General features: G+C 43.8%; 1 protein-coding gene and 1 long non-coding RNA gene across 8 annotated transcripts in view; both read left to right on the top strand.

The window, feature by feature from the left end:
* LOC126994631 (uncharacterized) overlaps positions 1 to 11516 on the top strand; it is a 47332-nt gene extending 35816 nt beyond the window's left edge. For 3 of the 5 annotated variants that reach the window (XR_007749360.1, XR_007749359.1, XR_007749361.1), the window contains 2 exons: positions 9212 to 9271; positions 11501 to 11515. This is a non-coding gene — a long non-coding RNA (uncharacterized LOC126994631). Of the gene's footprint in view, positions 1 to 7673; positions 7784 to 9157; positions 9272 to 11500 lie in introns of all 5 variants that reach the window. The other 2 variants (XR_007749357.1, XR_007749362.1) reach the window with 2 other exon arrangements.
* On the top strand, positions 9566 to 11186 carry LOC126994630 (uncharacterized). Of its 3 annotated transcripts, XM_050853937.1 has the most exons (4): positions 9566 to 9788; positions 9987 to 10085; positions 10284 to 10580; positions 10877 to 11186. In XM_050853937.1, the coding sequence occupies exons 1-4, from the start codon at positions 9589 to 9591 to the stop codon at positions 11184 to 11186; spliced, it is 906 nt and encodes a 301-aa protein (XP_050709894.1). In that variant the 5' UTR covers positions 9566 to 9588. The 3 variants fall into 3 exon arrangements, with proteins under 3 accessions (XP_050709894.1, XP_050709892.1, XP_050709893.1); XM_050853935.1 differs by having other exon boundaries at positions 9987 to 10580; XM_050853936.1 differs by having other exon boundaries at positions 9567 to 9788; positions 9987 to 10382.
* Positions 11517 to 12808: the final 1292 nt, after the last annotated feature.

The following is a 12808-nucleotide window of genomic DNA, read 5'->3' as shown; positions in this document are numbered from 1 at the left end:
TTTGAGCCTTTTTCCGTAGAAGCCTGATGTTCCCCATGGAAGAAATTGGTATACATTGACCCCCTCTTGGCATCCAACCTTTTAATCCTTTTCCAATTCCCCTCTTAAGTACTACAAGCCTTCTTTCTTCAGTAACATGAGCCCACCACGAGAAGCTCCCAAGCCATCCCAAGACTCGGCCCAGCTATTATTCTAGGGATTTATTTCACAATAGTACTTGAAGAATATATTGAAGCTTCCCTCACTATTCAGTATTTGGCTCCACATTCTTGGCTGTGACTGGCCTGCATGGCATTATTGGAACCTCTTCCTTACTAGTAGTCTGCTTTATGCGGCTTTATAAATGTTCTTCTGCACACCATTTGAAGCTGATGCTTCATTTTGTTGATGTTCTTTGATTATTTTTATACATTTTCATTTATTGATGATGAGGATCATTTTTTTAATATAACAAGTACAGTAGAGCCCCATTTAGTGCAGGAATTAGGTGGATGAAGCGGCCGCGCTAATTGAATAAAGTAACCAATATGAAAAAATATATTTTGTGCACACGTGGGTCTGACTTTTGGGTTTGATAATTACTCAAAATAATCACTCACATTAAAAAAAATAAAAAAACTACGATTGGCTGAGCTCTGAAAACATGCTTGTGATTCGCTGGGAGTCCGATGACGTCATCGCTGGCACTCACCCGGTCAGCAGCCTCGCTGCCTTAACCCTTTCACTGCTAAACGCTCACAGCGAGCGTCAGGTGTATTTGCTGGTGGTGGTAAACGCTCGCTGCCAGCTCCAGCCGCACTCAAATCTCCCGCGTATGAGTGTTCCAACACTAATTCTCACAACACAGGATTGAGTGTGTTCTTCACTAAATTTGGTGGAAAATCATGTCAGCCCAGCGCGGCAAATCTTCGGACGAGTAACTGGTGGATGTTCTTGCCCAATATAGCAACATTTTTGCATAGCTTCACATATCACCGACTGATTCTTTGACCAAATAGTTGTAAATATTGCAGTTGGCAATATAACCTTGCCAGAATCTGAAGGAGAGATGTCCGCAGGGTGTAGTATTCCTGTAGTTGTTGATAGAAAGCACTGCAGCGCGTTGATGGGTGGAGTGCTGAGGTCTTGACTTGGTGAGAGATGGAAGGAGGAGTGTGCCTGGCCAGCCACCCAGGTTGAAGGGATGTTTTGTGTTTCTCCGGCGTGGGCTGTTTCCAACGGTTAAATTATCCTTGCACTTTTATTTAATTTCAGCAAGGTCAGTTACTTATTATTTTATGAAGGAAACACTTTAATATTGTAATTTCTTTCATTGATAGTGTAGTTAGTCCTTTAGGCGGTGATTATTAAGATTCGTCTCGATATGGGAGTGGAAGGTGGAGGCAGGTGACTACCATCGAGGCTTATCTTAGCTCGGATGATAGACTCCAGCTCCGGCCCGGGACTTGTGAGCATTGAGGGAACAGTTAATTGCTAATCCTCTGCTATCATCACCTAACTCCTAACAATCTTTCTGTTTATTCCCTTGCTCTTATTATGAATGACCTCAGAGAGCTTAAGAATGATCTTAATAAAGACCAATGCCATGAGTTTTTTTTTTTTTTTTTTTTTTTTTTTTTTTTTTTTTAAAAAAAAGGAAGCAGCTCAAGGGCACACAAAAAAAGGAAACAATAATAAAAAAAAAGCCCACTAGTTGCATTCATAAAGAGTTTTTTGGACTGGTTTTACCAATTAGAAAGCCAATAATTGCGTTTTATAGTTTGGATCTAAATTTTAGACTCTAGTCAAACCCAAAAGAGGTGAATCAATTAAGTTATTGCCAAGAGGAATATGATGCTGAAAGCTTCTAACTTTTTCCTAAACGGTTAATTAACTTCAACTCGCCAGTTAGTTTTTGTTTTATTGAGTTTTCACAAACATATTCAAGTTCTGCAATCACTGCTGCATTTAGCGGTGTCAACCAAAACGTCCTATGTAATGTATGGCTGAGATACGGCAAATATTATATGTCTGTGATGTCACTCCTTCTGACCGAGCGATCTCGCGTGAAAAAACTCATTCGTCAACTCTTCTCGCTTTCTCGTCAATCAGCTCGCTGCCAGTGTGGCCACCTCCATTGCTTATAATGTATTAACCCTTTCTTTGCGCGTGGGATGGGTCGCGACTATCCCTTCAGGCATCCCAATGGGGGTCTGTTTTAACCTCTGTATCTCAAAAACTATTCATCACAACTAAAAACCAAAAACACCATTGGAAAGAGGAGGCCCAGATCTTTAGGAGTCGGTTATGTATGCCTCTCCTGCGAACGTACATGCACGTTCAGGGAGTGTTGAATGTTAACACTTACGTCGGTGCGTGCGGGATGATCAGCCGTATTGAGGGGACTGTGGACATCTTTCCTTGATATTATGGCAAGGTTGTATTGCCAACTGCAATATTTACAACTATTTGGTCAAAGAATCAGTTGGTGATTGGTGAAGCTATCCAAAAATGCCGCTATATTGGGCAAGAACATCCACTAGTTACTCGTCCGTAGATTTGCCGCGCTGGGCTGAAATGATTTTCCACCAAATTTAGTGAAGAACACACTCAATTGGCAATCCTGTGTTGTGAGAATTAGTGTTGGAACACTCTCATACACGGGAGATTTGAGTGCGGCTGGAGCTCGCAGTGAGCGTTTACCAACACTAGCAAATACGCCTAACCCTCGCTGTGAGCGTTTAGCAAGAGTGAAGATCCTGGTTAACTCTTGCATAAGGGGTTAACTCTTGCAACACTAACACTCACCCAACACTAACAAATAGTCATGGCACGGTTTAGCAGCTTGATTCCTTACATTGTTTTCCTCACAAACCCAAAAGTTGAAACCAAAATGAATGTACTGCTCAAAACACCGAGATGGCACGCTACAGCACAAGCGTAAGTGTTCAGGAGGGTGCCACCTCTGTGAGTGTACAATGCAGCCCATTCACATTGTTTTATGCTCTGAGCGCTCTGGTCTTGCAGCACAGAGGGCTTCGTGGTGCAGTGGTTACCACACTCGCCGCACAACCGAGAGAAACTGGGTTCGATTCCCGGGTGGAGTGGAAAAATTTGGGCGGCTTTTCCGATACCCTACGTAGCCCCTGTCCACCCAGCAGTGTACCAGGTATTAATCGGGGGTTGTGTCCCGTCTCCTGGGGTCTGTTTCCTTCTCCTATAATTCCTTCCTTTCTTTACTTTCCAAGTTCCCATTCACATTGTTTTACTGGCGTCCCTGACTGGTACAAACAGGGTGCTTCTCCTACACACCACTCGTACACTAAGGCATTTTCGGGGAATTTTGATGCTTGTAAATCCAAACACTCGTACAACTTGTATAATGTAACTGCTGTGAACCGAGGTATCACTGTGCCGGCAATTATCCCGAGCTAAAAATTCCTTGTTCTGTCACATACAACTGTTTCCTTAATATAAAGCATGTTAATTTTCTTGGTGGTGGGGGGGGACTTGGGGCCGCTTTCACAGTCGTTTTGTTTGCTTTGGTCGCTACCAATGATCACCGCTGTAGAATTTCTTCTTAAAACTGGCCGATGGGGTGGTAGTGGGGTTAGCCTAGCCTTGCCACACACTCTCAACACCTCTCGCTTCCTCTGCAGCCGCCACCACCCCATAGGCCAGTTTCACGTGGAAAACTATAGCATCGATCGGCGCCATTGGTAACGATCAAAACAAAGCTTCCCTTCACAGCCCACACACGTATGAAAACTACATCTTCAAACTAAATCTTCACAACCGCGACTCCCTTCACAGCCCACACACGTATGAAAACTACATCTTCAAACTAAATCTTCACAACCTCAACTCCCTTCACAGCCCACACACGTATGAAAACTACATCTTCAAACTAAATCTTCACAACCTCAACTCCCTTCACAGCCCACACATGTATGAAAACTACATCTTCAAACTAAATCTTTACAACCTCAACTCCCTTCACAGCCCACACATGTATGAAAACTACATCTTCAAACTAAATCTTCACAACCTCAACTCCCTTCACAGCCCACACACGTATTGTGAGGCAAATAACCATAATTATGTAATTAGTTTTCACCTGTATCAGGCTCATGCCTTGCAGGCCTTTGTACGTGGGCAATAACCGTAAGACCCTAGGTTGGGAATGGTTGTTTATATTATATTAAATAGTTAGCATTCAACTGATGGTTGAATGCTGCCACGTCAGCCTACGGCTTTCATCGGTAGTTGGGGTACCGGAGTTAGTTAGTTGTGTTCTGGAAGCGGAGGTGGCAAGGTGTTGGTCTTTCGTGGGTAGCGGCCATACATAAGTATTGTTCTAGTTTTTATTTTGTAACATAAGCTCACTAGTTGTGTGAGGACGTATTAATTGTTCTTTGTGGTGTGAATTTATTTGAGAAGTGAGTTATGGCTCGAAAGCTGGAAATCAGATAGCCGGTGTGTACCCATATGTTTCCACTTTTATGTTTTATAGTTTTATTCTGTGTTTTAAGTGCTTGGTCTCAGTAAATGCAAGTGTTTATAGTGTCGGTTTGTTTTAGTTTGCCTTTAAGGCGTATGGTAATTGGTACACCCCTACGGTTGTATAACTAAAGTAAGTTCTAGCCGGTGGTGTAACAGTATGAAAACTAAATTTTCAAACTACATCTTCACAACTGCGACTCCCTTCGCAGCCCACACAAATATGAAAACTAAATCTTCAAACTAAATCTTCACAACCGCGACTCCCTTCACAGCCCACACACGTATGAAAACTACATCTTCAAACTAAATCTTCACAGCCCACACACGTATGAAAACTACATCTTCAAACTAAATCTTCACAGCCCACACACGTATGAAAACTACATCTTCAAACTAAATCTTCACAGCCCACACACGTATGAAAACTACATCTTCAAACTAAATCTTCACAGCCCACACACGTATGAAAACTACATCTTCAAACTAAATCTTCAAAACCGCGACTCCCTTCACAGCCCACACACGTATGAAAACTACATCTTCAAAACCGTGACTCCCTTCACAGCCCACACACGTATGAAAACTACATCTTCAAAACCGTGACTCCCTTCACATCCCACACACGTATGAAAACTACATCTTCAAAACCGTGACTCCCTTCACATCCCACACACGTATGAAAACTACATCTTCAAAACCGTGACTCCCTTCACAGCCCACACACGGGTAGTTTTATGACCCTGGAGGTAGTGTGACCCTTCCTCTGTACCATGAAGCTAAAAAACACACATTTGTCAAGACTTTCATAGGAGTTTGGGGCATCTCCTTCGGTAGTTTTATGACCCTGGAGGTAGTGTGACCCTTCCTCTGTACCATGAAGCTAAAAAACACACATTTGTCAAGACTTTCATAGGAGTTTGGGGCATCTCCTTGGGTAGTTTTATGACCCTGGAGGTAGTGTGACCCTTCCTCTGTACCATGAAGCTAAAAAACACACATTTGTCAAGACTTTCATAGGAGTTTGGGGCATCTCCTTGGGTAGTTTTATGACCCTGGTGGTAGTGTGACCCTCTGTACCATGAAGCTAAAAAACACACATTTGTCAAGACTTTCATAGGAGTTTGGGGCATCTCCTTGGGTAGTTTTATGACCCTGGAGGTAGTGTGACCCTTCCTCTGTACCATGAAGCTAAAAAAACCACATTTGTCAAGACTTTCATAGGAGTTTGGGGCATCTCCTTGGGTAGTTTTATGACCCTGGTGGTAGTGTGACCCTTCCTCTGTACCATGAAGCTAAAAAACACACATTTGTCAAGACTTTCATAGGAGTTTGAGGCATCTCCTTGGGTAGTTTTATGACCCTGGAGGTAGTGTGACCCTTCCTCTGTACCATGAAGCTAAAAAACACACATTTGTCAAGACTTTCATAGGAGTTTGGGGCATCTCCTTGGGTAGTTTTATGACCCTGGAGGTAGTGTGACCCTTCCTCTGTACCATGAAGCTAAAAAACACACATTTGTCAAGACTTTCATAGGAGTTTGGGGCATCTCCTTGGGTAGTTTTATGACCCTGGAGGTAGTGTGACCCTTCCTCTGTACCATGAAGCTAAAAAACACACATTTGTCAAGACTTTCATAGGAGTTTGAGGCATCTCCTTGGGTAGTTTTATGACCCTGGAGGTAGTGTGACCCTTCCTCTGTACCATGAAGCTAAAAAACACACATTTGTCAAGACTTTCATAGGAGTTTGAGGCATCTCCTTGGGTAGTTTTATGACCCTGGAGGTAGTGTGACCCTTCCTCTGTACCATGAAGCTAAAGAAAAACACATTTGTCAAGACTTTCATAGGAGTTTGGGGCATCTCCTTGGGTAGTTTTATGACCCTGGAGGTAGTGTGACCCTTCCTCTGTACCATGAACCTAAAGAAACACACATATGTCAAGACTTGACAACTTGACATAGCCCCCTCCCAACACCCCTCATTGCACCCCGAGGCGGCTGCAAGAAACTCGCTAACCCTTCCAAAATCAGCAGCGGCCTTGCTAGCAGTTTGCAGCGCACATAATATGCAGTTCAAAATGCATAGAATAGTGACGTCTAAGCAAGTGAGAAGGTGCTGCTGCTGGAGCAATGTTAAATAGTAGCAGAGGAAGGCCAGGGACAGGGAAGGCAGGGCAAGGTTAGGAGTGCTATGGATAGTGTCATGAATCCTGGCACTGAAAAGACCAAGGGAGGAGAATAAGGCTTGGGAAGGGAATTGTAGGAAGAAAAGAAGGCAAAGAGGGAGAGAGAACATTAAGGGAAAAAATACCTAATAAAAGAACAGGAAAGAAAAAAAGCTTCAAGGAAATATATTAACCCGTACAGTGTGGTCTTTTATAGGGCTCATGCCAGGGGGAACTTTTTCCTGTTTTTTTATTTGACCCTAAAAATGTACAAAAAATTTGGTACCATTATACTGTGTGTGTGTGTGTGTGTGTGTGTGTGTGTGTGTTAGATATGAGTTATACCGCTCTAAAAAAAGTAAAGACAAATTTCCCTTTCCTGGTGTGACATTGTTAGCTCTGAGACACACAAAAATAAGACAACAAACACTAGAGTTCCATTCCTCGCTTATAAATAATATATATATATATATATATATATATATATATATATATATATATATATATATATATATATATATATATATATATATATATATATATATATATATATATATATATATATATTTTTCATTCATCTCATATAAGCATATTTTATTCATATCATATATTGATATGTATTGCATCTAGTATATTGATATCCATGTTTACTGTTTATATTCATATAATTATATCTTGTTATTCTTTTTTCACACACATTATGCCTAGCATATGTAAAGAACCACATCATGTTCATACTGTATTCATCAGTGATTAGTCACACCATATACATAATCATATCACAGTCACATTCCTCTCATAACGCATCATATTCATATATTCACATCACCAATATTCATATATAATAATACATGTGTAACACAGGCTATTTTATGAACTATATTATTGGCTGTTATGATGCCTGACAAACCCTCATCATTTAATACAGCCGTAATGGGTTTTGTACCTGCTGACTGTACTGACTGTCTCACTGTGCTGAACATGTTATCATGCAGCAGCTGCTTCACCCGTTTGTTTGTGGCACGCAGCGCACGCCTCCTCGTCTTGTGGGAAGGAAAACACCATCACTCTGGGTCCAGTTTTGAAGATTCCCTCCCAGTAAGGCACACAGCACTTGTATGGCAGTATTGTTATCTGGGTAAGAGGCACAAACAATGTTAACAAGTTTTTCACTGTTTTCAGAGTCAATAATGCACAAAACAGAGAGCGTGACCTCTCCTGACCGCAGCTGACCCGACACTACCTGGCACTACTTGGCCTATGTCACGGCCTTCCCCCCCCCCCGTGAAGAGGCCTCCCCCTCTAGATGGCCTTGGGTAATGGCAAAAAAATTTATTTCAAGTTTCTTTACAATAGTCTACCGATTTTAACTTGAGCCCTTGGGCGTGACTCAGTCGTTGTCTTTCCCTGTAATCCCAAGCCATTCATAACACCATGCAGTCGTATTATGCCTATGTGTATATTCCACAAATAGATAACGTACAGAATAACAGTGAGACAGATTGCCATGTGCAGGTCATCGCTAGATCTGTCAACAATGGAGGTTTCCCCGGCCCAAGCCACAGAGCTCAAGTTAGAGTATAGTGACTTTATTTTGTTGTGATTTAACCGTGCAGCAGTGATGGGCCAAATTTGTGGCTTTACCGTGTAGCAGCGATGGGCCAAATTTGTGTCTTTACCGTGTAGCAGCGATGGGCCAAATTTGTGTCTTTACTGTGTAGCAGCGATGGGCCAAATTTGTGTCTTTACTGTGTAGCAGCGATGGGCCAAATTTGTGTCTTTACTGTGTAGCAGCGATGGGCCAAATTTGTGTCTTTACCGTGTAGCAGCGATGGGCCAAATTTGTGGCTTTACTGTGTAGCAGCAACAGGCCAAATTTGTGTCTTTACCGTGTAGCAGCGATGGGCCAAATTTGTGGCTTTACCGTGTAGCAGCGATGGGCCAGATTTGTGACTTTACTGTGTAGCAGCGACGGGCCAAATTTGTGGCTTTACCGTGTAGCAGTGATGGGCCAAATTTGTGACTTTACCGTGTAGCAGCGACAGGCCAAATTTGTGGCTTTACCGTGTAGCAGCGATGGGCCAGATTTGTGACTTTACCGTGTAGCAGCGACGGGCCAAATTTGTGGCTTTACCGTGTAGCAGCGACGGGCCAAATTTGTGGCTTTACCGTGTAGCAGCGACAGGCCAAATTTGTGGCTTTACCGTGTAGCAGCGACGGGCCAAATTTGTGGCTTTACCATGTAGCAGCGATGGGCCAGATTTGTGGCTTTACCATGTTGCAGCGAATGGCCAAATATGTGCCACGATATAAACCCCCAAAAAAGATGACACATAATCTGATCACAAATGCTTTGATATATATTATGAAATGGTTTGTGTGAGGGTGATTTTTTCTCATTTTCTCGCTTAGAGGGACCATTAAGAAACATGATCCCAGCTGCTACCAGGTTAATTATTTTTTTTTTTTGTGTGTGTGTGTATAGTGAGTGACCTGTTTGCCCCCCTTCCAGCACTGCCGACACTTACTGAACGCCTACAACAGCACGCTTGGGGGCAGTCGACAGGTGTTCGCCGTGCCCTGCTACACTATGCACATTGGGAACCTCAAGCTGTGCAAGCCTAAGGTATGCTACTGCTGCTGCTATTACTACGAATGTTAATGATTTTTATTTATTTATTTATTATTTATTTTTTATGGGGTCTTCGTGGTGCAGTGGTTCATATAGTGTTACATATAGTCCCAGGTCTTTCTCTGCCTCTGTGGTGGATAGTGGAGTGTTTCCCATGTGGTATTGGTGTGCTGGATATCCCTTCACTGGTAGCCTGGTAACATATAGTCCCAGGTCTTTCTCTGCCTCTGTGGTGTATAGTTGAGTGTTTCCTATGTTGGTGTGCTGGTATGTGATATCCCTTCACTGGTAGCCTGGTAACATATAGCCCCATGTCTTTCTCTGCCTCTGTGGTGGATAGTGGAGTGTTTCCCATGTGGTATTGGTGTGCTGGATATCCCTTCACTGGTAGCCTGGTAACATATAGCCCCATGTCTTTCTCTGCCTCTGTGGTGGATAGTGGAGTGTTTCCCATGTGGTATTGGTGTGCTGGATATCCCTTCACTGGTAGCCTGGTAACATACACTCCAAGGTGTTTCTCTGCCTCTGTGGTGGATAGTGGAGTGTTTCCCATGTGGTATTAGTGTGCTGGATATCCGTTCACTGGTAGCCTGGTAACATATAGTCACAGGTCTTTCTCTGCCTCTGTGGTGGATAGTTGAGTGTTTCCTATGTGGTATTGGTGTGCTGGATATCCCTTCACTGGTAGCCTGGTAACATACACTCCCAGGTCTTTCTCTGCCTCTGTGGTGGATAGTGGAATGTTTCCCATGTGGTATTGGTGTTCTGGATATCCCTTCACTGGTAGCCTGGTAACATACACTCCCAGGTCTTTCTCTGCCTCTGTGGTGGATAGTGGAGTGTTTCCCATGTGGTATTGGTGTGCTGGATATCCCTTCACTGGTAGCCTGGTTACATATAGTCCCTGGTTTTTCTCTGCCTCTGTGGTGGATAGTGGAGTGTTTCCCATGTGGTATTGGTGTGCTGGATATCCCTTCACTGGTAGCCTGGTAACATACACTCCCAGGTCTTTCTCTGCCTCTGTGGTGGATAGTGCAGTGTTTCCCATGTGGTATTGGTGTGCTGGATATCCCTTCACTGGTAGCCTGGTAACATACACTCCCAGGTCTTTCTCTGCCTCTGTGGTGGATAGTGGAGTGTTTCCCCTGTGGTATTGGTGTGCTGGATATCCCTTCACTGGTAGCCTGGTAACATACAGTCCCATGTCTTTCTCTGCCTCTGTGGTGGATAGTGGAGTGTTTCCCATGTGGTATTGGTGTGCTGGATATCCATTCACTGGTAGCCTGGTAACATACACTCCCAGGTCCGTCTCTGCCTCTGTGGTGGATAGTGGAGTGTTTCCCATGTGTTATTGTTGTGCTAGATATCCCTTCACTGGTAGCCTGGTAACATACACTCCCAGGTCTTTCTCAGCCTCTGTGGTGGATAGTGGAGTGTTTCCGATGTGGTATTGGTGTGCTGGATATCCCTTCACTGGTAGCCTGGTAACATACACTCCCAGGTCTTTCTCTGCCTCTGTGGTGGATAGTGGAGTGTTTCCATGTGGTATTGGTGTGCTGGATATCCCTTCACTGGTAGCCTGGTAACATACACTCCCAGGTCTTTCTCTGCCTCTGTGGTGGATAGTGGAGTGTTTCCCATGTGGTATTGGTGTGCTGGATATCCCTTCACTGGTAGCCTGGTAACATACACTCCCAGGTCTTTCTCTGCCTCTGTGGTGGATAGTGGAGTGTTTCCCATGTGGTATTGGTGTGCTGGATATCCCTTCACTGGTAGCCTGATAACATATACTCCCAGGTCTTTCTCTGCCTCTGTGGTGGATAGTGGAGTGTTTCCCATATGGTATTGGTGTGCTGGATATCCCCTCCCAAGCTGCAGGACTTTACAAATTTTCTTCATTGAATTGTAGCCACAGACACCCCACTCCTATAGGTTGGTGAGGTCTTCTGGTAGGAAATCCACAGTCAAGGGGCTAATTTTCAAGGTGCAGGGTTAGGAAGGGACGACCCCAAGTGAGGCGAGTTTTGTGTGTAAAGTCCCGCCTAGGATTGTTAAGGGTTGCCAAGGGGGTTGTATGGTAACAGGGTTATCAAGGAGTGACTGAGGGGCCAGGCTTAGAGCTGTAACATTATTGTGTTGAATTTAGGCAACAGTCAAAAGAATGTATTGTTTTATAAGGTATCAATATTTATACAGCTTATTAATCCCTCACTTAATATGCAGGTACTGCCAGAAGAAGACAAGGAGGAGGAGGAGGAAGAGGAATCATTTGGTGAGTGTTAATTTTGTTCTGTTGTTTCTTCCTCCTCTCTCAATCCTTTTCCTCTTCTCTGATTCATTTGCATTCTACAATTGTTCCTTCTCTCTCTGTTCTGCTAAAGTCTTCTTCTTCCATTCCAAGGTCATGCTCCAACTCCTGCTGTCCCCTCAGAGTGTTCATTTCCCTCAGGTCATCTCATGAGGGACATTAAGTGACGGCCACACACTTTTCCACAAATGTTTACACTTCTGAGGTGATAGGAGGGGACATTTCAAGGGGTTCATTTTCAGCATTTATAGTCACTGTAGAGTTTTGAGATTTTTGGAGGATCATGAACAAGAATCTAACTCCTTACACACCAAAAATTAGCTTCATAAACCTTTGCAGTCATTCTTAATGTTTGCCTCAAATTTTGTGTGTTGTGTGGCCTGGCCTGACATCTGGCCCTGTGGCGAGACTCTCAAAGCTGTTAGGAGCCACACCCAGCCACAAGCATGCAATGCCTTCACTGTTAGGAGCTTGTAAGCCACACCCACCCACAAACACACAATGCCTTCACTGTTAGGAGCTTGTAAGCCACACCCACCCACCCACAAACACACAATGCCTTCACTGTTAGGAGCTTGTAAGCCACACACACCCACAAACACACAATGCCTTCACTGTTAGGAGCTTGTAAGCCACACCCACCCACAAACACACAATGCCTTCACTGTTAGGAGCTTGTAAGCCACACCCACCCACAAACACACAATGCCTTCACTGTTAGGAGCTTGTAAGCCACACCCACCCACAAACACACAATGCCTTCACTGTTAGGAGCTTGTAAGCCACACACACCCACAAACACACAATGCCTTCACTGCTGCAATTCTCAGAGATACATGATCGTTACCTAAGTTGAGTGGGTCGGGTGCAGCCTTACCTTGCTGTACATGAAATGCATTATAATTACCTAGTGTTCCCAACATGAAAATAGGAAGAACATGTTTTCAACAAGTAAATCTATCTGTTACAGGGAACAGCAGAGAGAGAGAGAGAGAGAGAGAGAGAGAGAGAGAGAGAGAGAGAGAGAGGTGTAACAATTGGCTTTTGAAATAATACATAATTCCCTTCCCTTCTCTTCCCTTCCCTTCCATTCCTATCCCTTCCTTTCCCTTCCCATTCCTTCCCATTCCTTCCCATCCCATCCCTTCCCTCTCCATCCCTTCCCTTCCCATCCCTTCCCTTCCCATCTCTTCCCTTCCCATCCCTTCCCTTCCCATCCCTTC

The sequence above is a fragment of the Eriocheir sinensis genome, unplaced genomic scaffold, assembly GCF_024679095.1.
Source record: "Eriocheir sinensis breed Jianghai 21 unplaced genomic scaffold, ASM2467909v1 Scaffold839, whole genome shotgun sequence".
Classification (NCBI taxonomy): domain Eukaryota; kingdom Metazoa; phylum Arthropoda; class Malacostraca; order Decapoda; family Varunidae; genus Eriocheir; species Eriocheir sinensis.
The sequence above is the reverse complement of the archived record's forward strand: the minus strand, read 5'-3'. Positions and strand labels throughout refer to the sequence as shown.

Excerpts from the sequence above, each read along its gene's own strand:
- LOC126994630 (XM_050853935.1), top strand. The coding sequence starts at position 9,589 with ATGTCTTTCTCTGCCTCTGTGGTGGATAGTGGAGTGTTTCCCATGTGG. Across the intron at positions 9,789-9,986 it reads CTGGTAACATACACTCCAAG|GTCTTTCTCTGCCTCTGTGG; the intron begins GTGTTTCTCTGC and ends ATACACTCCCAG. Across the intron at positions 10,581-10,876 it reads CTGGTAACATACACTCCCAG|GTCTTTCTCTGCCTCTGTGG; the intron begins GTCCGTCTCTGC and ends ATACACTCCCAG.